At 37.4% G+C, this 27,808-nt stretch overlaps 1 protein-coding gene across 1 annotated transcript in view; it reads left to right on the plus strand.

Moving 5' to 3' along the window:
- LOC311097574 (vitelline membrane outer layer protein 1-like) overlaps positions 1-24,379 on the plus strand; it is an 85,081-nt gene extending 60,702 nt beyond the window's left edge. Inside the window, exons 3-5 of the mRNA XM_084137378.1 lie at positions 23,579-23,692; positions 23,949-24,130; positions 24,207-24,379. Of these exons, the coding sequence (XP_083993504.1) occupies positions 23,579-23,692; positions 23,949-24,129 (295 nt within the window). The 3' untranslated portion in view covers position 24,130; positions 24,207-24,379. The remainder of the gene's footprint in view (positions 1-23,578; positions 23,693-23,948; positions 24,131-24,206) is intronic.
- The last annotated feature ends 3,429 nt before the right edge of the window (positions 24,380-27,808 follow it).

Raw genomic sequence — 27,808 nt, forward strand, 5'->3', positions numbered from 1 at the left:
CAGTAAAAGCATTAGCACCTTTATTTATACAGCGCTTTTTGGCTTTACAGCAGATCTAGAATAAAGTTATGGTCCAGCTAAAGTTAGTTTTGATTTATTCACTTCCGTCGCAACGATCATTAGTTATTAACTTAGGGGCCGCTGACATGACACCGTTCTAACAGAAAGCCCTTAAGTTCTCCTTGTGCAAACTTTTAAAACGCGAACCTGTGAGAACGCTGATGGTGTGCACATGCGTATTACATGTTTAGTCTATAGGTGTGTGTGTGTTTGAATATATATGTGTGCAGGCGTGTAGCCAACCCTCAACCAACTACTTGTCCGGCATTAAAATTTATAATACAGAATTTTAGTCATCCAATTTTTTAAATCAGCTTTGCATTTCGTTAATTTTCTGAATTTGTAAGTTTCGTTAGGGCGTGAAGAAATATAAAGCTGAGTATCATCAACATAACAGTGAAAACTAATGCCATGCAATAAATGATATAATGATATCTCCCAAGGGTGGCATGTACAGGGTGAACAGCAACAGTCCTAGTACTGAGCCTTGTGGTACGCCATACTGAACTTATGATGGATCATGGAACTGGGGCGACTGGAGCCCAACCTGTATGGGAAGAGGAATCTGCGGCATCAAGACCCGGACAGAAGCGCCACAGGGAAGAGGAGACGACACCGCTCCCAATAACGTGCGCATGTTCTGAGAGTAAAAAACATATGTGGAACTGATGTTGCCTACTTCATTCTTGGTGATTCTGCTTACCCATTGCAGAAATGGTTGCTAAAACCATATCCTGATACTGGCAGGCTTACAGAGGGCCAAGAACTTTACAACATGCAAACAAGTCGAGCCCGATGTGTGGTTGAGCATGCGTTTGGGAGGTTGAAAGGAAGGTGGAAGTGTCTCAGTAAGCGAAATGACTGCAATATAAGTTGTTGTTGATATGGTGGAGACATGCTGTACACTGCACAACTTGTGTGAATTGTACATGGACAGATTTATACCAGAGTGGTGTGATCGTGATAAAGATGCTGAACGTTCATCTTGCAATGTTGGTGATGAGCGTTCAGATGCAAGAAGTGCTCTGCAACAGTTGTTCATGCAGCAGCAATAATTGTAAGTTGTTGTTATATTGTGTTTGTTACAAATCAAATATTTGAAATGAACATTTGGCGTAACCTGTTTTGTGACTTGAATACAATTCTTTATCCTAAACGGTACATGGTTACATCAGACATTATTTGATCAATAAGCAATAGGCCATTTAAGCATACAGAGTGAATACTGCAATATTTTTTTTAAATAACATACAATTAAACAATGTTCTCACAACAAACACCCATGTGCAGCACAAGACAGGACAGACATGTGACACATATATGCAGTGTGAACTAACATGAACCAACAATGAATTACTAATAAAGAATGTATTTAAGTAACATTCATTTTACATATATGACTTATAATATGTGTATAATATTTGACTATAATAATGTGTATTTTGCTTTTGATAATGTGCCCCTTAATAAGCATGATTTCCATTTGCCTCAGTTATAATAGCACAGCTATTACTTTATTTATATAGTAAGTTCACATCAGAGTGCAAAAATACAAAGGTGCTTATAAAATGTGCATACAAATGTGCATACATACACATACAAATGAAACAAAACAGGTGCTTTTGAGAAGTACTATTACAAATGTGCACACAAACGAAACGGCAGGTGATTTTAAGTAGCCGCCTACTATTTACACAAAAAACTTTTAAGGCATTAAGGCAAACAGAAAGATAGATGTTTTGTCCATCTACTTCCGCTGGAGAAGGGCTGCGGTCAAATTACTGAAGACTGATGCAAAAGACTCAGATTCTTTCTGTCTTTGTGACATCTCCTCCCGTCTGAGTTGTGCATCATAGTCCAGTTCCTCTCGTCTCATCATCATTTCTCTCTTCATTTCTTCTCTTCTCAGCTCCCGCTCTTCTTCCATCTGTTGCTGTGTTATGTCCCGCATACACTGCAAAAACTCCCTTGATGCCAAATCTGCAGCTTTGCGTTTGCGACTCTCTGTAAAAAAGCAGACACAAAAATAAGCAGGATATTTGGGATGTCTTCTGATAGATTATAGATTGTGGTATAGCACATACAGTATACCAAACTGTAAAGTTTGTTACATATATTTAGCAGGTACATTAAACAGAAAAATACCTGGTCTAGTCCTTTGTGGAATGTGATGTGATCCTCCTCTTATTATGGTTAGATCTTCAGGGCCGTCATGTCTCTCTGTAATAAACATATATTTAGAATAATTACATACTGACAAGAAACTAACAAAATGTTTAATACTTCTGTGGTGTATTTTGTATATTGTTTTGCATACCGGGTGTCGACGTTAGCAATATGCGACCTGCTCCACTTCTGAGTCAAATATAGCACTCTGGGATGACGATTCTAGCACACAAAACATAAACACGCATATGAGCCACTTATGCAATGTTTTATTTCTTTTCTTAGGAAGTTAGAAAACTTAGTATTTAGGAAGATAGCATGTATTAACTCACCGTCCGTTAACTAAACCAATAGTTTAGTTAATCTCACACTCGCAGTCGTGCTGCTGTTCAAGATTGCAGTGATTAGGCTGTCGGCTGCAGGGGATCATGTGACTGACATTCAATCCAAGAGCACAATATCATATTTTATCATATTGTCACATCTGATTTTTTTTTTTTTTTCAGGTTCACCTGCAGTGGAGGTGATGTGCTGGAGGGTGACAGCACACCCTGGGGCAACTGGGGCAGATGGAGCCCAACCTGTGAAGGAAGAGGAATCTGCGGCATACAGACAGCGGTTTTAACACTGTAGATTGTTTCAAAGCAGTATAACTTAAATCAGTGTTGTTGCCATAACCCATTAACTATAAACATCTCTTTACTCTTTAACTCCTCTTTAATGCTTTCATGTAGAATAGAGTTTTGGTGGTCTAATCAGTCTACCCCATCTTGACCTTTTGACCTGTTCTTCCTTGTCCCTAATTGGTGTTATAGGTTTTTTCACTGGTGACAGTGCAGGTAAATGCACTGGAGTATTACTCTCTGCAAACTCTCTGTTTGCTGAAGAACATTCCTCCAACTCTATAGAGCTTGGTTGTGGAAAAGTCATTTATCTGGCTTTCAGTAGGTGTCGTCGATTTCTTCTGAAGGTGTTTCTGTCAGGCTTTTACGGTGGCCGAGAGAGCTCAACGCGCTGCAAATGAAGAAAACACATGCAAACAGAAAAAAACGCATGCAAACAGAAAAAAACACATGCAAATAGAAAAAAACACATGCAAATAGAAAAAAAACCACCAGCGAATAAGAAAACATCTTCATCAGTTTTACAACTCACGTGCGTCCCAATACTCACAACACAACCAAATACGGAAACGCGCTGCAATTACAGAAACGCGCTGCAAAAGTTCACAACACAACCAGATACAGAAACACGCTGCAAATAGAACAGAACACAACGGAAATGTTTCCGGGGAACCCAATAAGTGACGGACGGACGGCTAGGACGTGCTTACAGCTGTCTACTTTTATTATTATTATTTTTTTTTTTTTTTTTTTTGCAAAACATACAAAGATGACACGTTTATGACATACAACTTTGTATACAATATACAAAATGTATTTGCGATATGTTCAATGTCATAAGAATACTAAAAAGAACAATGAGCTGAAGACTAAAATAAATAAATAAATAAAAAGATAGAGAAAAAGAACGAGGAAAAGACATTAATCTATACATCAGTTACATTGAACACATTTTGTCATGTTATGTTAAAATAAGTTTCGTAAGAAATGTTAGAATGTAGCTATAGGTCCAAATATGAGATGGCAAGTTTTAAAGTTGAGACACTCACACAAAGATATAACACATATTTTAAAAACTTTGTTGTATAAAATGTATATTTATTTGCAACAGTTATGTTAACAGCATTAATACTATATTTCTGGTAAGAACAGCTATACATACAACCGGCACATCCGGGAACTTAACTGTCAATTTCGTAACCGCCCCTTTTTAGGGGAAAACAAGCCAGACTTCCCATAGACTTCAATACAAAATAGCGGCACAAAACAACGTCCGTACACAGCCGGCAGACGTGTATAACTTCAGAAATCACTTAGATGAAATATGTCGAGTAATTATATGTCCACCCTGCCTTCCATAGAGCGTAAACGATACATTTATAAACTTAATTTGGGCAACTTAAAAACATATCCCGTTTCATTCTACCAGCGTCAAATTGGTCTAACAACCCCACCCAGTGGTTTACCCGGACATTTACTCGTACCTCATCGAGTCACCAGGTAGCCAGTGAATGATTTTACTTCGGTTTTAAGAAGTAAACATCTTTAAATGTATAATATTGTGTCTTTATATTTAGAGTAGCTACTGAGTGCACTTTTCTGTCCAGCTATACAACTAGCCTGATTTAGCTTTCGATAGCATCATCCGTAATTCATGATATTTCCATAACAGCAAGATATTGATGATGATGGCAGGCAGAGATGGGCATAAATACATGGAAATGTATTTAAAATAAAATAAAAAATACAAAATACTGTGCGGAAAAAAATAATTAAATACAAATACATAATAGGGGTAGCCTACTGTGTGAAAAAAAAAAAGTTTAAATACAAATTACATGTTTGTAAGGGTTAGTCCTCAATCCGTTACTGTGTATGGCGCTCGCCGGATTGTTTTCCCCTAAAAGTGGGCGTGAGCCTTTTCAGAGACGTTCTATGACGCTACGCCGGTTGTATGTATTCAGCAGAGCCGTAGAGAGAGAGAGTTGCGACAACGGAAGTTCGAAATGCTTACTTGTCACGTGATTCGCGTAGATCTCAGATAGTTCCAGGAAGTGCTTCAGCGCCAATTCAAATCGATGGAGTTAGAGAGCAGAACTTTGATTTTTGGTAGTTTGTAGTCAATAAATTAACTGATTTACAATATGTATATAATACACTGACATGTGAATGTAGTATGTGTTTGTAGTTATAGTAATGTTATTTTTAAAAGATAAAAATCTGCTAGTATTTAATGTTTATTGTGGTCAACCAGCGTTGCCTGCCGTGTGTTAACATATTTCTGGCTAACGTTACCTTGGTTAAAGACCGTGTTGCAGTTGTTTTGAAGTATTTCAAGTATTTCATTTAGGTTCGCGTTTAAAGCATAGACTGTAAAAAATAGGTTTAAAGTCTGTGTAGAGAGAATGGTGTCGTCTTAGCGGCCCCTAATTTAATAACAAATGATCATTCCGACGGAAGCGAATCAATGAACATTAACTTTAGCTGGAAAATAACTTTATTAAAGAACCGCTATAAAGCCAAAACAATATCTGTTACCATAAATTATACAGTGTATCTCTAAGCTGCTTTGAAACAATCTACATTGTTAAAAGCGCTAACGTAGCCTATAAAAATGAAGATGACTTGACTTGACTATTTTTTGTTCTTAAACTTGAATGTTATTTAAAGGTATCACGTAATGTTCACTATGGTTTCACAAGGACAGAGACTTGCAGGTAACAGGTGATTGTCTTAAATCCATTGCAAACAAGTAAAATGTAGAATTTATTCAATTAAATTTCATTAATCTTAATGTTTACAATGCTTATGCACCCCATGCACTTATTTCTGTATAAATTAATACATAATATATTCATGTATAATATTACATTTTCAAACAAAACATGATTATACACACACACACACATTATTTCATTAGTGTCCATGTGCATTATTTACTTTTAACATAATTTGATAAATTCATGACCTACATTTCTTTAATCTATAAAATCTAATTTATTTGGTTATTTTATTATAGTAATTACATTATACATGATAAATAATGCATCGTCCAGAGGAGCCTTAATGATGAGTGAAAAGGGTTGTAGATCTCTCTCAAATACTGGTAAAAACTGCTTTCGAGTATGGGTAAGTTGGTACACTTTCCATGTCAGGTGAATTTAAACACTAGAAATGTTTAATATACATTACATCAGTTTTAATATATATATATATATATATATATATATATATATATATATATATATATATATATATATACTTTTGCATTGATTTAGCACAATGGGATTTATAAATGTCTAATAAACTGCACGTCAAGCATGTTGTCTGTCATTTCCTCTATGTTGTTCTTGTGGTGTCTGACACAAAGAGGAGAAAATATGCTGAAACTGGTGAGGGTACAGCGTCAGTGTAGGGAGTCTTCATGATCCACTGAATCCCTTTGAGCTTCTTGTGTTGAAAGAGATAAAGGAGACAAAAACGGGACAAATTATATACAGTAGTATATATTACATGTTGTGGTATTTAGTATTATTCCCCATTTTATCTAGTGTGATTTGTTTTTTTAAAATGGCTTGCTGCTTTTAAGCATTGTTTTTAATCTCACAAATAAACTTCCATTTCCCTTTCAATCCAAAAATCAGCTGAGCTGAAACATAATATAGACAGCCTAATAGTCAACAGAAACACAATGTCTAAAAAACTCCGCCCATACGTTTTTGTTACTCAAAAATGCAATCTAAAATAAGGATTTTTTGTTGTTGTTATTGCGCATTTAATGAGGAATGAAACGGATATTCTCATTTTATCACTTCCACATATCACACTCCCCAATGTTATATTTAACCCCTGTTTAGAAGCCTTTCCCTCTTAGTCTTATTACACAACAAAGGATAAAACTGCATTAAAAGAACGGTTTTAACCATTAATAGGCTGTTCGTGGTTTATGCGCTACTAACTTTATCCAATGACCTATCTTTATCTGATAACGTCCCCTAAAACTACTAATTTAGAGAGCAATAATCAACTAGCATGCTTTAATACAAGTTCATTTGATTCAGATGCACTGATAATATACAATCGTATTCTTTAAACGTCTTACCTTTTATAAAAGTCCATCACTAACGGTCTGTTCTACCGCGCTGCTGCTACTTCCGGGAACTATTGAAAGGCTCCACGAGCCGCCATTGCTGTAAAAAAAGCGTTCCATTGTAGTCAATGGAGTTGTCGCAACTCTCTCTCTCTATGGCTCTGGTATTCAGCTGATGGACACGCGCTGCGTTGTCATGGGAACATCCCAGGTGAAAATAATGAGGAAATTACGTTGTCTTTCGTTGCTCCCTTCATCAACATAATGGCACACAAGTGCCCCGCTCCCTCCAAAGTGCCCAATTCAAGGGCTCTGCCGTCTGCCCTTTTAAGAGAGTAGGGCATAGGTAAAGCCAGAGCCCGCGTCTCTGGCCCTGTCCCAAATGGCACACTCCGGACTTGTGGACTTCCTCAGAGTCCGCACTTTGGTGACGTCATGTAGTGCAGACCTATAGGGCCCTTGGCGCGAGTCCACGAGGGCGCATTGAGAGGTATTTTTGGGACAGACTCGATCGGCACGCCGGAAATAACGGCCTGGTTGTTGTTGGACAGGAGAAATCACATTTTTGCGCTCCGATGTCTTATCTCCATGTCAACTACACATCCTAATTTTACAGTTCTATATTTTGATATTGTGCATATCACTGGGCATTAAACAATAGATATATCATGCTTATTTAAATGATGTATACAGTTGTACATAATAATAGGCTACATAATGTTCCATTTGAACTAAGATTACAATTTTAAAACATAATTTAAACATAATTTTTTCAATTTACAGGTGTCAATATTCATACTATGTTTACATATGACTCAGTAAAGCCCTGACATTCGGTACTATTTATTTAATGAATCATAACACGATCGTATTATTAAACACGCTATTATTATGTTTGAGACATCAACCACTGGTCGATGACCATAATGTTTGTATAAACTGTAGGTAACAACTGGTAAAAGGTACATTTAGGTCATAAAAACCGTAATATTTTCTTCTCAGCCATGTCAACAATTATCCGTCAGTGAAATCTCCTCGCATCTGTTGTCTGATTGGCCTTTCGCAAGGATTCCTGGGTAGTTAAAGTGCGTGGAGCCTGCTTCTATGCGGGCTTCGCGGAAGACCGCTTCAAGGGTACAAAGGGGGCGCTGCTGAGCACACTTCAGAGCGGTAAAATGCTGAATGGGACGGCCTACGGACTCGTAGACTCAGCGAGCACGCGCAATTCAAGTCCACGAGACCGAAAGTCCGCATGAAGTGCGCCATTTGGGACAGGGCCTCTCTGGTAAAGCTCGCGAGCCGTCCGTCCGTCACTTATTGGGTTCCCCGGAAACATTTCCGTTGTGTTCTGTCCTATTTGCAGCGCGTTTCTGTATTTGGTTGTGTTGTGAACTTTTGCAGCACGTTTCCGTATTTGGTTGTGTTGTGAGCATTGGGACGCACGTGAGTTGTAAAACTGATGAAGATGTTTTCTTATTCGTTGGTGGGTTTTTTTCCATTTGCATGTGTTTTTTTCTATTTGCATGAGTTTTTTTCTGTTTGCATGCGTTTTCTTCATTTGCAGCGCGTTGAGCTCTCTCGGCCACCGTAGGCTTTTGAATCACACATGATCTCGGTTTTTCATGACTCCTCAACACAATTGCTGGTTGCCTGTTGTTTTTGACTTTCACTCTCACGTTCTCTCCATCTGCTATAGATGGTGCCTGTTTTGCTCCACAAAGTAACTTTTCTGTTTCAGCTGTCTGTCCTTGATGTCTTTATGTACATTTCTGTACAGTTGTGGTCTCAACAGCCGTGTTGATGTAGGCAATTTTGTTTTCAGTCTTCAAACCATAAGCATCTGTACAGGAGATGCCATCCATAGGAGCATTTCTGTACTCCGATAGTGCAGTATAAGGATCTCTTTGGCTCTCTTGTGCTTTCTTTAACAGGTTCTTGACTGTCTGGATTGCTCTTTCACTTTGTCCATTTGCCTGTGGAAATCCAGGACTAGAGGTTGTATGTCCAAACATTTTTCATGCCCTTTATATTTGTTTTTGTGGTGTATCTTATTTTGAAGGCATGTTTTACGTTACCATAGCGACCAGAGAGCGTTAGGGGGCAGAGAGGATGTTACTCATGTTATGTTGTTGGCGCGATGTTACGAGGACGGTGCTAATAAAGTTGCGAGTAGGCCTACACATTGGATTCACGTTTATTATAATATTTAAAAAATACCCCAGTTTTTATGCTGGTCGTATCATTTTATTTTGTTGTATTTATCCACCACACCTTAAAGGCCGGTCTGTGAAAATATTGTCTGATATTACCGACTAGGTCATGAAAAGTTTAGTAGATTATTCGCGCTAAATGAATGGTTAATGTCATGGTGCAATGAGCAGAAACTGCTCTTTGTAAATAATTGGAATCTGTTTTGGGAGCGTCCTAGGCTTTACCGTGCTGATGGCTTACACCCAAGCAGATTCGGATCGGATCTTCTGTCAGATAACATCTCCAAAATGTTAAATACCTTTTGGCTAGTAACCAAAAGTTCAAATCATAGTCTCTGCTGCACCAAATTAACTGATATAAATAGTGTAGAACATTGCATAGAAACTGTGTCTATTCCTCGTTTAGTGAGATCAAATAATAATTCTACTGCAGGATCTAGAAAAAATCTAATTGTTATTAAACCAGAAAATGTTGCTATTAGTAACCAAAAACAATTTCTAAAGCTAGGTCTTCTAAACATTAGATCACTCACACCTAAGGCAGTTATTGTAAATGAAATAGTCACGGATAATAGCTTCGATGTGCTTTGCCTTACTGAAACTTGGCTTAAACCTAATGATTATTTCGGTCTAAATGAGTCTACTCCATCTGGATACTCCTATAAGCACGAACCCCGTCTGATTGGTCGTGGCGGCGGTGTTGCAGCAATCTATAGAGATATTCTCAATGTTACTCAGAAAACGGGTTATAAGTTTATTTCGTTTGAAATACTTGTACTAAATGTTACGCTCTTAGATGTTAGAAAAAAATCCATATTATCTCTAGCCTTGGCTACCGTATATAGACCGCCTGGGCCTTACGCTGATTTCCTAAAAGAGTTTGCAGATTTTCTCTCAGATCTATTGGTCAATGTAGATAAAGCATTAATTGTTGGAGATTTTAACATACACGTAGATAATCCAAATGATGCGTTAGGGACTGCGTTTATAGATTTATTAAATTCATTTGGGGTCAAACAAAACGTCACCGGACCAACTCATCGTCTTAATCACACACTCGATTTAATTATATCATATGGAACCGATCCAACCGATATAGATATCATTCCACAAAGTGATGATGTCACTGACCATTACTTGGTAACTTGCATATTACGTACTGCTGTAATATGTCATGCGGCGCCGCGTTTTCGACCAGGCAGAACAATCCTTCCATCCACCATAGATAATTTCTCGAGTTGCTTGTCTGATCTGTCTCAGCTGCTGCCTGAACCCAAACAAACAGATGAACTAGAAGAACTAACTAGCACTATGAGCACCATTCTCTCTAGAACATTGGATGTTGTTGCACCCGTTAGATTAAAAAAGGTCACAGAGAAAATTAAAGCACCATGGTACAATAATACTACGCATGTTCTAAAGAGAGAAACCCGTAATTTAGAGCGTAAATGGAAACAAACTAATTTAGAGGTCTTTAGAATCGCGTGGAAAGACAGTATGTCACGTTATAAAAAGGCCCTAAAAGCGGCCAGGGCTGAGCACCTCCGCAAACTAATAGAAAACAACCAAAACAATCCTAGGTTTTTATTTAACACCGTGGCTAGACTAACAAATAAACAGACGTCACCCGAACAAAATATCCCGTTACAGTTTAGTAGTAATGATTTCATCAACTTCTTCACTGAGAAAATAGAAAACATCAGAACCACAATTGTAAACGTTCAATCCTCAATCGCACCTTATAATTCAGCCTCAATTTGTCCCCCCGCAAGAACAATTACAGTGCTTTACAACTATAGAACAAAAAGAGTTAAATAAACTTATCACTTCATCTAAAACAACAGCATGTTTATTAGATCCTATACCAACTAAACTACTGAAAGTGTTACCTGTAGTGGAAGAGCCTCTCCTCAATATTATTAGCTCATCTTTATCTTTAGGTCATGTTCCAAGAACATTTAAACTGGCAGTGATAAAACCTCTCATTAAGAAACCACAATTAGACCCGCATAATCTAGCAAATTATAGACCCATTTCAAATCTACCTTTTATGTCTAAAATACTAGAAAAAGTTGTGTCCACTCAACTGGGCTCTTTCTTGCAAGAAAATGATATCTATGAAAAGTTTCAGTCTGGTTTCAGGCCGCATCACAGCACTGAAACTGCGCTCGTTAAAATCACAAATGATTTACTCTTAGCTTCTGACCAAGGCTGTATCTCAATACTAGTTTTACTGGATCTAAGTGCTGCGTTCGATACTATAGATCACACAATACTCTTAGATCGACTACAAAATTATACTGGTGTTCAAGGACAAGCATTAAGCTGGTTTAGATCATATTTATCTGACCGCTACCATTTTGTCTATTTAAATGGAGAAAAATCGATCATAACTCCAGTAAACTATGGAGTGCCGCAGGGATCTGTGTTAGGCCCTCTGTTATTCTCAATATATATGCTGCCACTTGGAAATATTATAAGGAAACATGGAATTAGTTTCCATTGTTATGCTGATGACACTCAAATATATATTTCATCACGGCCGGATGAAAACGCTAAATTATCCAAATTGACAGAGTGTGTTAAAGATATAAAAGATTGGATGACGCGTAATTTTCTATTATTAAATCCAGACAAGACAGAGGTACTAATCATCGGTTCAAAAAACCGCCCACAGAACCTCTCACAATACAACTTTGACATCGTAGGATGTCCTGTTACTTTATCCTCTACAGTAAAAGACCTGGGTGTTATATTAGACTGCAACCTGTCTTTTGAAAATCACATTTCGTATGTTACAAAAACAGCCTTTTTCCACCTTAGAAACATTGCTAAGCTACGTAATATGCTATCAGTTTCTGATGCAGAAAAGTTAGTTCATGCATTCATGACCTCAAGACTAGATTACTGTAATGCTTTATTAGCCGGTTGTCCTGCATCCTCAATAAACAAGCTACAGTTAGTCCAAAATGCAGCCGCTAGAGTTCTTACTAGATCAAGAAAATATGATCATATAACACCGATTTTATCATCACTACATTGGCTACCTATAAAGTTCCGTATTAATTACAAGGTATTGCTACTGACTTATAAAGCCCTAAACGGCTTAGCTCCAGTCTATTTAGCGGATCTTCTATCACCCTATAATCCATCGCGCTCTTTAAGATCAATAAATTCAAGGCTTTTGGTCATACCTAGGATATCCAGATCAACCAAAGGAGGGAGAGCATTTTCACATTTGGCTCCAAAACTCTGGAATAGCCTTCCTGATACTGTTCGTTGCTTGGACTCACTCTCCCAGTTTAAAACTAGATTAAAGACGCATCTTTTCAGCCAGGCATTGATATAATATTGTTAATCTCACAGTTTCAAACTACAATCCGGCCTCTAGTTCATAAATGCCAGAGGAGAACTGGCCCCCGACTGAGCCTGGGTTCTCCCAAGGTTTTTTTTTCTCCATTAGGTCACCTGATGGAGTTTTAGGACACCATTAGGCCGCTTGATGGAGTTTTTTCGGTTCCTTGCCACTGTTGCCTTTGGCTTGCTCAGTTGGGGATATTTTGGGGATATTTAATTTTATTCTATCAATCAATAAATTCCACTAGAAACAAACTTTGTTGTATTATTTTATTTTAATACTGTGAAGCTGCTTTGATACAATCTGTATTGTGAAAAGCGCTATACAAATATACTTGATTTGATTTGATTTAATATTAAACCGGTCCGTGGTGCAAAAAAGGTTGGGGACCGCTGTATTAGACAACATTTAAAGTGTGCTATCTGTAATACTTTCAGACGGAGTAACACCAAAGAGCCACTCATCTGCCATGACATTCCAGACAGAGCATGGGCGAAAGTAAGAGTAGACTTGTTCCACTTCGACAGAGGTGAATATTTGGTGTGTGTAGATTACTTTTCAAAGTTTCCGGAGATTGCTAAACTCACAACTCAAACTGGCGTGGTTTCCTCCTAGACCTCTAAAGAGACACGATCGCTCTATATGTTTTTAACAGTTTAAATTTACATTTCAAAATCTAATCACATTCAAGTAACACACGCACAGCATATATCTGATAAATGTAAGCTCTGAGTGAGGGTTAAAAAAGTTTATCTTTCATGAGGTTTTAGACACTGGGAAGCAGAAATCACACATTTAAGCAAATATGATCCATGAAGCGTCTGTGTGTGTTTAGGAAAATAACAATCTTTCTGATTCAGAACTGCTTCTTGATTCTGGCACCGTTTGTGATAATCGCTGGAGATGGGTTTACAATCTTCTCAAATATTAAAATAAGGTTTGAATTTGATTTGCATCAAATCATTTTCTGAATATGCAGAATATATCAGCAGATCTTAAAGATATTAGTAAATTTGTTATATTGCAAGCCTCAGCTATCAGTGATCAGGTGGAAACAGAAACCTCAACCCTTGTTATGTGAGAATGATCAAGCAGACACAGAGAATGTGTATAGTACCATAACATTTTCAAGTTTATTAAGGAAAAAATCTCATTATTATACACAAGATTAAGCAAAATCAAACAGCTCCTACTTTGGTTGGTCAGTAGAACATGCCTGCTTCTTTTTTGAGCCAATCAGAACATTACATTTATATGTATTTAAATTCAGCCAATCATATTATATTTTTTGTACTTTTTGTATTTTTTTACTTTACAGACTTAAATTACAAAACTGTTGTATGACCTGGTTTATGTTAGTTTCTCAAAAAATGATGATCAGTAATTACAATACATTTGATCTTCTTGCTGTTCTTGTTGTCATCCTCGAACACCTGAAAGAAAAATCAGATTTAGTTCTAAATCTGCAGTCACTATTAGTAAGATCTGAGTTTTTGATTGTGATCACATCACCTTAATCACAGCAGAACATGCGCACGTTATTGAGAGCGGTGTCGTCTCCTCTTCCCTGTGGCGCTTCTACCCGGGTCTTGATGCCGCAGATTCCTTTTCCCATACAGGTTGGGCTCCAGTTGCCCCAGTTGCCCCAGTTTGTGCTGTCACCCTCCAGCACAAAACCTCCAGTGCAGGTGAACCTGGAAAAAATTCAGATGTGACAATATTATGATAAAATATGTTATTGCGCAGTCGGATTGAATGTCAGTCACATGATCACCTGCAGCCAATCACAATCACGAACAGCAGCACGACTGCAAGTGTGATATTAACTAAACTATTGATGGGGGAAAACGAAGTCCTTAAATAGCTAAATAAAACCAGGATGGGTAAGAGATGGTGTAAGAGGTTTACACTGGGTAAGAGATGTTATAACTTATAGCACCACACACTCACTTGATGTTGTTTGCGGCCGTATCATCTCCGTCTCCTTGGGAAGATTCAACTCTCAGCTGGAAAGCTGTCAAGTATCCAGAATGACACCATTTGACATCTGTCCACCCACCCCAGCTGAAGAAAACACACAAAGAGGTTGCCTGATCAAATCGATTATTATTTTCAAGAAAATCCTCAATTTACATTAACACTTAATTAAAGAATTGTTAATAATCTGAGTCCATTACCTTCCTACGTCGGACTCAATTGAGTTGTAGTCACGTGAGCCTGGCCGATCGACACAGTAAAGACGAATCCCATTGAGCGCTGTATCATCACCACCACCAACTGATCCTTCCACCTTAAAACAACATCATTGAGACAATCTTCCACTTGAAAGAGTAAACTCTAACCCAATCTACTATCTTAGTAACTTAGTAACATTTATCTTCATGCTCTTTAGTATTAAAAACACTGTAAAAATCTTAAGCAGGTGCAGTTCCCTGGAGAATCCTGGAATTAAATGACAAACAGCAACTCCACAGTTTTGATCCTTTGAAACACTCATTCACCCCCATATTAGCAAAACAGAGTCAACTTACCCTCAGACTAAACCCTGCGGCGTACCTTCCACTTGGACACATGCTCTTATATCCCCATGATCCCCAATTCATTCCGTTGGACACCGTCAGCTCAGATCTGTAAGGTCGGTCGACGCTCCGCTCATAACGACGTTCTGCGGGCCGACCGCTCACATGCCCAATAATGGCCAGCAGTGAAAACATCATGGAAAAGAAGTGATGCATTTCTACAGCACTGGCCTGATTGATAAATACTGATTGTTAGATTAATTTTCAGGTAGACTATCTGCAGCCTGTAGGAAACTCAGAAGCGAAGACCAGGAGACTTGGTTGTAATTTCAGCAGAATTCTTTACTGAGAACACGAGCTGTCGGTAGCTGAGGTCATCAAGTCTGACTAAAGGAGCTTTACATGGTATCTTATAGGCATTCAGTGGGCAGTCCTTAAAGGTGTTGACCTTACCTACAGCTTTAGAGATGACTTGCCCCCCAGTGATCAGTGATCAGGTGGAAACAGAAACCTCAACCCTTGTTATGAGAGAATGATCAAGCAGACACAGAGAATGTGTATAGTACCATAACATTTTCATGTTTATTAAGGAAAACCCCTAGTGAAAAAAGTATACTTTATTGTATTTGAAATATATTCCCTTTTTCAATAGTAAATTGCAAATATACTAACAAAGATTTCACTATCTTTAAATAAGAGTATATGAGCATCATGCTTTTACCTATTTTAACAAAAAACTTTTAACACACTTCAAAATAATTTTATTGTAGTATATTTTCTCAAAATATATATTTTTTATATAATATATATATATATATACTTGAAGTGAAAATTCAATTTATTTTTTAAAAGTGTATCTATTTGCACTTTATTAAAAATATATTTTAGGTATATTTTAACTGTGTGCTGGAATGATCATTGTAATAATTCATTGAAAGTATACTTTCAAAATACATTATAGTATACAATAGTATTTTGTGCAAAGTACACTGAAAAAAACAATAAGAAAAAAAAGTATCAATTTTTCTTTGGCAAGTTTTTGCACAAATATTTTTTAAGTAAATTTCACATATGGAATTAAGTAAACTGTACCTAACCAAGTTAAGTTCAAATTAACAAATAAAATAAGTAATTTTAACTTAGCCAGTAATCACTAAAAGTTGTGTAATATCTATTTAGTTGAAGTAGCCGTTGCAATACATTTCATTCAAACAATATAACATTGAATTAAACCACACATTTAAAGTATATGCTTTACTTAGAAACATCTAAGTAATTAATAGATATAGTGTGAGACACCATATCTACATGTCGAAAGAGTGTTGTGAACGCAGAGACCTCAATATTTGGTAGGCAATACACAATGACCCGTTTTTGTGTTTGAATGTGTCATTTTTGGTAGAAAATGAACTCCAAAATGTCATAAAATGGCAAGTTACTAATCAACATCAAAAGCAATGATAAAACAGTGTAAATACAGCTGGAAAACAGTGAAAGTATTATTTGAGGCTCAGTGCATGATGGGAACACCAGTATCAGAAAAGTTGAGTAATTTGACTTAATTTTATAACATTGATATTTACGCTTTCATTTCGACACACTTGAATTGAGTACTAATATAGAATTTACTTAAGTTTTTAAAATTCTTGCCTGAACTAACTTTTTCAAGTAAATTACATTGTTTATTTCTGTAGTATTTACTTAACCACTAAATATTTGTTTGATATCAGTGTATAGCCAAGTTTTATTTATCTAATAATGATTTTTTTTTTATTGAAGACAAAGTATGCCATTTGTAGTATTTGGAATAAGCCAAAGATATTAATCAGCCTATAGTTTTTAGTCAAATATATCACACGATAGCATCATGGGCAAGTACACCGACATGTGCTACAGAGACCCGTGTTCGAGTCCCGGCTCTTGTAAATAAACTCACAAAAATACAAACTTCTGTTTGTTTAACTGAGTGTTCTTGGGAAATGTTTTACACACGGAAATGCCTATCAAATGCTGGGTTGATTTTGTAATTTTATTTCCTGTTGTAAATATCAAGGCTTGTAAAGCAACAGGAAAAGATCAGCTAAAAATTATCATTCTGTCATCATTTACTCACTCTCACGTCGTTCCAAACCTGTATGGCTTTCTTTATTTCAAGCAGAATTTAAGTGTCATGTATTTTCACACAACTTGACTTCTAAAGTCTTATGATAATTTGCATGAAGAAATGAAAACACATAAAAATCAGTGTTTATCCATATTGTTCCAGTCGGTGAAACTAAATGATTGTTGCAAGTCACGTAAACACACTTTAGACAAACACTGATCCGGTTGAATTGCCAGTAAAAGCATTAGCACCTTTATTTATACAGCGCTTTTAACAATATAGATTGTTTCAAAGCAGCTTTACAGTGGCAATAGGAAATTACAGTAACAGAGATTGTTTTGGCTTTACAGCAGATCTAGAATAAAGTTATGGTCCAGCTAAAGTTAGTTTTGATTTATTCACTTCCGTCGCAACGATCATTAGTTATTAACTTAGGGGCCGCTGACATGACACCGTTCTAACAGAAAGCCCTTAAGTTCTCCTTGTGCAAACTTTTAAAACGCGAACCTGTGAGAACGCTGATGGCGTGCACATGCGTATTACATGTTTAGTCTATAGGTGTGTGTGTGTTTGAATATATATGTGTGCAGGCGTGTAGCCAACCCTCAACCAAATACTTGTCCGGCATTAAAATTTATAATACAGAATTTTAGTCATCCAATTTTTTAAATCAGCTTTGCATTTCATTAATTTTCTGAATTTGTAAGTTTTAGGGCGTGATGCGTTCAGATGCAAGAAGTGCTCTGCAACAGTTGTTCATGCAGCAGCAATAATTGTAAGTTGTTGTTATATTGTGTTTGTTACAAATCAAATATTTGAAATAAACATTTGGCGTAACCCTGTTTTGTGACTTGAATACAATTCTTTATCCTAAACGGTACATGGTTACATCAGACATTATTTGATCAATAAGCAATAGGCCATTTAAGCATACAGAGTGAATACTGCAATATTTTTTTTAAATAACATACAATTAAACAATGTTCTCACTATTTTTAAATAAAATCAAAAATACTCAGCTCTACAGGTATATTTTTATTTATTTATTGCAGTTATAAGTATATGTCTGTTAAAATGTTTTTAGATATGGTCACTTCTGTTAATGGTACTTTTAAATGTGAAACTGCTTACACTGTTTACAGTATTACAGAATACAAAAGGTGCCCATCAGACAGCCGTTTAAATAATGTGCCCATCAATAAGCATAGTAGTCTATACCAATAAATGTCTTATAGCCTAATTATCATTCTACTGACTAGGATCGTATTTGCATTACAGAATACAAAAGGTGCCCATCAGACAGCCGTTTAAATAATGTGCCCATCAGTATGCATAGTTGTCTATACCAATACCTGCCTTAATGGCTTATCTGAGTCACAAAGTCTTTTACATTTCTTCAACATTTACATTGCAGTCATTTCGCTTACTGAGACACTTCACTGTAAAACCTGATGAGTTAGTTCAACTCAAACCGTTTGAGGAAACTGATTGCCTTAAATCATTTAAGTTTATTAACTCAAACAATTTAAGCATAACATTTTTTTTGATTTGTGTCCAAGTAACTCAACAACTTATTGTTAAGATAACTTGGGTAAATAAAGTTAATAGTACTAAGTCCATTCAATTAATATAACTCAAATCTATGAAGTACACTGTAAACCCGAATAAGTTGGCAGAACTCAAAACATTTAAGGCAATCAATTGCCTCAATTTTTTTAAGTTCTGAAATTCAAAGTTTAAGTAAGCAGTACTAGCAGATTTTTATTTTGTATTTAAACATTTCAAGTTAAGAACAATTCAAATGTATGAGTATTAATTCATACAATTAACTTAAAACTTTCATGTAACCTCAATGTGAACACTTTTATTAGTATAAACTTAGTTAGGTTTTAAAAGCTAATCTGCTAACATACTAATTTGCTAACATATTATACAATAGTATGTTATATAATTTGCTAACATAATTATACAATAGTATGTTATACAGAAGCACTTTCTGTATGAGCGCAAAAATATAAAGAGATTATTTGCTCTCAAATCAAGCTGCATGCACCACTTGTCACCATGATGGTAACTATAAAGCCAATATTAACAGAAATTCGTCTAAATTAGCATAACAAAACATTAATCACTACTAAATCTCACACTTAACATTAATCTTACACAAAAAAAAAAAAAACATTATATTACACTTAATTTTAGCATTTACTCTCCCTTTCGAGTGCCATCGGCAAAGCATGCTGGGAAATAGACATCCCAGCCGTTTCAGTTAAACTTAAGTTTGTCTAAATTTAAAATAAATAATTTCATAAAACTCAAAACAATGAAACAGTTCAGTTTACTTAAAATATATCAGTTCTGTGAACTTGAAAGAAAAAGAAAGTGCTAAATACTCATAAAAGTTAATTTGACTGAACTAATTAGTTTAATTTAAGTTTGTCCTACTCAAACCAATTAATTATTTTGAGCGTTAGGGTTTACAGTGTTCCACCTTCCTTTCAACCTCCCAAACGCATGCTCAACCACACAACGGGCTCGACTTGTTCGCATGTTGTAAAGTTCTTGGCCCTCTGTAAGCCTGCCAGTATCAGGATATGGTTTTAGCAACCATTTCTGCAATGGGTAAGCAGAATCACCAAGAATGAAGTAGCCGACATCAGTTCCACATATGTTTTTTACTCTCAGAACATGCGCACGTTATTGGGAGCGGTGTCGTCTCCTCTTCCCTGTGGCGCTTCTATCCGGGTCTTGATGCCGCAGATTCCTCTTCCCATACAGGTTGGGCTCCAGTCGCCCCAGTTCCATCATAAGTTCAGTATGGCGTACCACAAGGCTCAGTACTAGGACTGTTGCTGTTCACCCTGTACATGCCACCCTTGGGAGATATCATTATATCATTTATTGCATGGCATTAGTTTTCACTGTTATGCTGATGATACTCAGCTTTATATTTCTTCACGCCCTAACAAAACTTACAAATTCAGAAAATTAACGAAATGCAAAGCTGATTTAAAAAATTGGATGACTAAAATTCTGTATTATAAATTTTAATGCCGGACAAGTAGTTGGTTGAGGGTTGGTTTGTAAAGAAGGACTACACGCCTGCACACATATATATTCAAACACGCACACACCTATACACTAAACATGTAATACGCATGTGCACGCCATCAACGTTCTCACAGGTTCGCGTTTTAAAAGTTTGCACAGGGAGAACTTAAGGGCTTTCTGTTAGAACGGTGTCATGTCAGCGGCCCCTAAGTTAATAACTAATGATCATTGCGACGGAAGTGAATAAATCAAAACTAACTTTAGCTGGACCATAACTTTATTCTAGATCTGCTGTAAAGCCAAAACAATCTCTGTTACTGTAATTTCCTATTGCCACTGTAAAGCTGCTTTGAAACAATCTATACTGTTAAAAGCGCTGTATAAATAAAGGTGCTAATGCTTTTACTGGCAATTCAACCGGATCAGTGTTTGTCTAAAGTGTGTTTACGTGACTTGCAACAATCATTTAGTTTCACCGACTGGAACAATATGGATAAACACTGATTTTTATGTGTTTTCATTTCTTCATGCAAATTATCATAAGACTTTAGAAGTCAAGTTGTGTGAAAATACATGACACTTAAATTCTGCTTGAAATAAAGAAAGCCATACAGGTTTGGAACGACGTGAGAGTGAGTAAATGATGACAGAATGATCATTTTTAGCTGATCTTTTCCTGCTGCAAGCCTTGATATTTACAACAGGAAATAAAATTACAAAATCAACCCAGCATTTGATAGGCATTTCCGTGTGTAAAACACTTTCCAAGGACACTCAGTTAAACAAACAGAAGTTTGTATTTTTGTGAGTTTATTTACAAGAGCCGGGACTCGAACACGGGTCTCCGTATCACATGTCGGTGTACTTGCCCATGATGCTATCGTGTGATACATTTGACTAAAAACTATAGGCTGATTAATACCTTTGGCTTATTGCAAATACTACAAATTGCATACTTTGTCTTTAATAGCAAATGTTCATTATTAGATAAACAAAACTTAGCTATACACTGATATACAAATATTTTGTGGTTAAGTAAATACTACAGAAATAAACAATGTAATTTCCTTGAAAAAGTTAGTTCAGGCAAGAATTTAAAAAACTTAAGTAAATTCTATATTAGTACTCAATTCAAGTGTGTCGAAATGAAAGCGTAAATATCAATGTTATAAAATTAAGTCAAATTACTCACCTTTTCTGATACTGGTGTTCCCATCATGCACTGGGCCTCAAATAATAATTTCACTGTTTTCCAGCTGTATTTACACTGTTTTATCATTGCTTTTGATGTTGATTAGTAACTTGCCATTTTATGACATTTGGAGTTCATTTTCTACCAAAAATGACACATTCAAACACAAAAACGGGTCATTGTGTATTGCCTACCAAATATTGAGGTCTCTGCGTTCACAACACTCTTTCGACATGTAGATATGGTGTCTCACACTATATCTATTAATTACTTAGATGTTTCTAAGTAAAGCATATACTTTAAATGTGTGGTTTAATTCAATGTTATATTGTTTGAATGAAATGTATTGCAACGGCTACTTCAACTAAATAGATATTACACAACTTTTAGTGATTACTGGCTAAGTTAAAATGACTTATTTTATTTGTTAATTTGAACTTAACTTGGTTAGGTAGAGTTTACTTAACTCCATATATGAAATTTATTTAAAAAATATTTGTGCAAAAACTTGCCAAAGAAAAATGTATACATTTTTTCTTATTGTTTTTTTCAGTGTACTTTGCACAAAATACTATTGTATACTATAATGTATTTTGAAAGTATACTTTCAATGCATTGTTACAATGATCATCTCCAGCACACAGTTAAAATATACCTAAAATATGTTTTTAATAAAGTGCAAATAGATACACTTTTAAAAAATAAATTGAATTTTCACTTCAAGTATATATATATATATATATTATATAAAAAAAATTTTTTTTTGAGAAAATATACTACAATAAAATTATTTTGAAGTGTGTTAAAAGTTTTTTTGTTAAAATAGGTAAAAGCATGATGCTAATATACTCTTAATATATTTAAAGATAGTAAAATCTTAGTATATTTGCAATTTACTATTGAAAAAGGGAATATATTTAAAACACAATAAAGTATACTTTTTTTCACTAGGGGTTTTCCTGAATAAACTTGAAAATGTTATGGTACTATACACATTCTCTGTGTGTGCTTGATCATTCTCTCATAACAAGGGTTGAGGTTTCTGTTTCCACCTGATCACTGATAGCTGAGGCTTAAAATATTACAAATTTAAGAATATGTTTAAGATCTGCTGATCCTACATCCTGACATTACATCACATGAAAAACTAAGGTGAACTACACTGTATTGGGCATTCAAGGTGAACATGATGGCATCAATGTACTGATTGAATTGAATATAGTTTCCATTGAAGGGGTTTGGTCAGTCTTTGATCTTCCTACAGAGAGGGGGGAGGGGGGCAAGTCATCTCTAAAGCTGTAGGTAAGGTCAACACCTTTAAGGACTGCCCACTGAATGCCTATAAGATACCATGTAAAATTCCTTTAGTCAGACTTGATGACCTCAGCTACCGACAGCTTGTGTTCTCAGTAAAGAATTCTGCTGAAATTACAACCAAGTCTCCTGGTCTTCGCTTCTGAGTTTCCTACAGACTGCAGATAGTCTACCTGAAAATTAATCTAACAATCAGTATTTATCAATCAGGCCAGTGCTGTAGCAATGCATCACTTCTTTTCCATGATGTTTTCACTGCTGGCCATTATTGGGCATGTGAGTGGTCGGCCCGCAGAACGCCGTTATGAGCGGAGCGTCGACCGACCTTACAGATCTGAGCTGACGGTGTCCAACGGAATGAATTGGGGATCATGGGGATATAAGAGCATGTGTCCAAGTGGAAGGTACGCCGCAGGGTTTAGTCTGAGGGTAAGTTGACTCTATTTTGCTAATATGGGGGTGAATGAGTGTTTCAAAGGCTCAAAACTGTGGAGTTGCTGTTTGTCATTTAATTCCAGGATTCTCCAGGGAACTGCACCTGCTTAAGATTTTTAAAGTGTTTTTAATACTAAATAGCATGAAGATAAATGTTATTAAGTGTTGGGTTAGAGTTTACTCTTTCAAGTGGAAGATTGTCTCAATGTTGTTGTTTTAAGGTGGAAGGATCAGTTGGTGGTGGTGATGATACAGCGCTCAATGGGATTCGTCTTTACTGTGTTGATCGGCCAGGCTCACGTGACTACAACTCAATTGAGTCCAACGTCGGAAGGTAATGGACTCAGATTATTAACAATTCTTGCATTAAGTGTTTAAGCTATTTAAGTAAATTGAGGATTTTCTTGAAAATAATAATCGATTTGATCAGGCAACCTCTGTGTGTGTTTTCTTCAGCTGGGGTGAGTGGACAGATGTCAAATGGTGTCATTCTGGATTCTTGACAGCTTTCCAGCTGAGAGTTGAATCTCGCCAAGGAGATGGAGATGATACGGCCGCAAACAACATCAAGTGAGTGTGTGGTGCTATAAGTTATAACATCTCTTACCCAGTGTAAACCTCTTACACCATCTCTTACACATCCTGGTTTTATTTTGCTATTTAAGGACTTCGTTTTCCCCCATCAATAGTTTAGTTAATATCACACTCGCAGTCGTGCTGCTGTTCGTGATTGTGATTGGCTGCAGGTGATCATGTGACTGACATTCAATCCGACTGCGCAATAACATATTTTATCATAATATTGTCACATCTGAATTTTTTCCAGGTTCACCTGCACTGGAGGTTTTGTGCTGGAAGGTGACGGCACAAACTGGGGCAACTGGGGCGACTGGAGCCCAACCTGTATGGGAAAAGGAATCTGCGGCATCAAGACCCAGGTAGAACCGCCACAGGGAAGAGGAGACGACACCGCTCTCAATAACGTGCGCATGTTCTGCTGTGATTAAGGTGATGTGATCACAATCAAAAACTCAGATCTTACTAATAGTGACTGCAGGTCTACTAAATCTGATTTTTCTTTCAGGTGTTCGAGGATGACAACAAGAACAGCAAGAAGATCAAATGTATTGAAATTATTGATCCTCATATTATGATAAACTAACATAAACCAAACTGACCAATCAAAGAAGGAGCTGGATGATTTTGCTTAATCTTGTGTATAACAATGAGCCTTTTTCCTTAATAAACTTGAAAATGTTATGGTACTATACAGTCTCTGTGTCTGCTTGATCATTCTCACATCACAACACTGTAAACCCTAACGCTCAAAATAATCAATTGGTTTGAGTAGGACAAACTTAAATTAAATTAATTAGTTTAGTCAAATTAACTTTGAGCATTTAGCACTTTCTATTTCTTTCAAGTTCACAGAACTGATATATTTTAAGTAAACTGAACTGTTTCAAAGTTTTGTGGGGTTTTTTTTAATTAAAATTATTTCTTTTAATTTAGACAAACTTAATTTGAACTGAAACAGCTGGGATGTCTATTTCCCAGCATGCTTTGCCGATGGCACTCGAAAGAGAGAGTAAATGCTAAATTGCTTAAAAGCTAAATGCTAAAATGCTCTGTTTTTGTGCAAGATTAATGTTACTGTAAGTAGGAGATTTCCCTAGTGGAAAAAAAGTACACTATTGTATTTGAAATATATTCCCCTTTTTAATAGTACATTGCAAATATACTAACAAAAATTGTACTCTCTTTAAATATTAAAAGTATATAGCATCATGCTTTTACCTATTTTTACAATACAACTTTTAACACACTGTAAAATAATTGTACTTAGTATATTTTCTAAAAATATATTTAAAAATAAGCATACTTTTAACATATTTCTAAAATGTGCACTATAAGTACATTGGTAATAAATATATGCTTAATTACTGTTACGCTGACGGCTGAAGCAGATGCAGAAGCAGGATCCAATTGCAGCAGGTTTTATTAAACAAACTCAAAAGATAATAAACTCAGACAGACTAGGACAAGAACACAGGACTCAGGAACAGAACAACCGAACGACAGCGTAACGGTGGACACAAAACAGTCAAACAAGAACTCACAAAGACAGGGCTGAAACACAGGGCTTAAATACAGGGGTAAACGAGCTAGACAGGATAACAAGGGGGCGTGGTTAATGGGAAACACCTGGGATGACTAATAGACAGACAGGGAACCACTAAACATGACAGGACACAAAACCACATCGTGACATAGCCCCCCCCCTATGGGCGGCTCCTGACGCCCATAAAAACAACAACAAAAAGTTCAGGAGGGTGGTGAAGCGGAGGCGGTCTCGGGGGCGGGATGGAGGGCCAGGCCCGCGGAGCAGCAGAGGGCCCGGAGACCGCAGCAGGACCGGAGGCCAGGGCGGATCAGGCAGCGCAGGCGACCAGGGCGGAGCAGGCTGTGGAGGCGACCAGGGCGAAGACCCTTCGGGCGGCCACGGCGGAGACGACTCCCCGGGCGGCCAGGGAGGAGACGGCCCTTCGGGCGGCCAGGGAGGAGACGGCCCTTCGGGCGGCCAGGGAGGAGACGGCCCTTCGGGCGGCCAGGGAGGAGACGGCCCTTCGGGCGGCCAGGGAGGAGACGGCCCTTCGGGCGGCCAGGGAGAAGACGGCCCTTCGGGCGGCCAGGGAGAAGACGGCCCTTCGGGCGGCCACGGCGGAGACGACTCCCCGGGCGGCCAGGGAGGAGACGGCCCTTCAGGCGGCCAGGGAGGAGACGGCCCTTCAGGCGGCCAGGGAGGAGACGACAGTCCATCGGGCGGCCATGGCTGTGCTGGGAACTGTATCGGCGATGAGGGCCTTGAGCTGGGCAGGACCAGCGGCGAAGAGGGCCTTGAGCTGGGCAGGACCAGCGGCGAAGAGGGCCTTGAGCTGGGCAGGACCAGCGGCGAAGAGGGCCTTGAGCTGGGCAGGACCAGCGGCGAAGAGGGCTTTGAGAACTCAGGCTCGAGGGAAACGACACTCACAGACTCTGGCTCAACTGGGCAGATGACCGTCTGCCCAGTCGAGCTCTTGCTCGACTGGGCAGACGGCTGGCTCTGGAAGATCTGTTGAGATGTAACAGGGCCCTGGTGCGGCTGCCATTATAGGCACGGAAGTACCGGTGCATTCCTCTGCGACCCCCACAGTGAACGACGAGCCAGTTAACAGTAGAGCATAATCTAAAAAATGACAAAGCGATGTTCGAGGACCCTCATGGATTAATTGAGATCTTAAGGGTTGATTTATGCCATCACAAAAAAAGTCAATGAGAACACAATCAGGCAGATCAGAAAAATATGCCAAATCCAAAAACTCCTGAATATATTCCTCTAACAGTCTCATGCCCTGTTTTAGGGCTAGTAATTGTTTTGCAAGGTTCAAACCTGACCAGTGTTCCTCAGAAAAGCCGCTGGATCCTTGGTTGGCGGAGTATTCTGTTACGGTGGGACAGATGCAATAGGCGTGCAGATCCATGTGCAAAGCTTTTAATCAACGAGATGCATTCAAAACAGGCCGAGACTTAATCATGAACAAACAGGCAGAGGTCAGAACCAGCAGAAACAGACGGAGTCGGGGGACAAAGCAGAGGTCTCAGAGGCAGGCAGCAGACAGGGAGATATCCAAAACAAAAAGATCACAAAACGAGCAGGCAGACACAGAAATGAACACTCAATAAAGTTCACAATAGTTAACCAATACTCCGCAATCAGTGAGCTCATGTATCAGTGATTTATAGTCCCCGATATTGACTACAGGTGTGGAAATAAATCAAAGCAATGGAGTATGGGAAATGTAGTCCAAAGTAACCTGTAACTGTGTGTGCAGTGAAAAAGTCTTAATAGTGAACAGGTGACCTCTAGTGGTGATAGAATGGAAACAGCAGGCGTAGAATGTGTCACAGATACACTTTTAAGAAATATTCTAAACACAAGCATACTTTTAGTGAAGTTTTGGTGTATTTAAAGAAAACATACTTTTGTAGCTCTTAATTAAAATAATAACATAGCAAAATGATTAAGCTTGTAGCGTGTTTAAAATATATGTACTTTATAAACACTTATGCTTACTATGATATATTTTAAATATTTATATTTATCATTTTAATATTGTGGGAAAAAAATACATTTACAATGTACCAACTTATAATGTATTAGAAACATTTGTCAACGAGTATTTAGCATTGCAATAAGTATAACTAAAATTAATGTTGTTCACTTTTACTTATTTGTAGGCTGCTTGTAAAAGGCTTCTTAAAAGGCTGTTGTCCATTACATGATACGTTTGTACTACTGAAATTCCCACAAGGATTTCAACATCATATTATTTGCATCATAGATACATTTTCCAAAGATGTTTAAAAAAGTTTCAAACAATAGCATAACACACGTGGCTAGTCCTGATTGGTTCCAGAGCCGTTGAATGGTTGTTATTGGTTCTTATGATAATGAGTCTCGTCTCACAGAAATAGTGTCAGTCTTTCTTCTGGTTTTCATCCTCAGAGCAACGGCCAGACCGAGCGTGCCAACCAAGACATAGAGAGAGTGTTGCGATGTTTGGTTTCTCAGAATCCTTCCTCCTGGAGCCAGAAACTCTCATGGGTTGAGTACGCACATAACTCCTTACCAGTGTCATCCACGGG

This window comes from Abramis brama, assembly GCF_963993115.1.
Source record: "Abramis brama genome assembly, chromosome: 15".
In the NCBI taxonomy this organism is placed as follows: Eukaryota; Metazoa; Chordata; class Actinopteri; order Cypriniformes; family Leuciscidae; genus Abramis; species Abramis brama.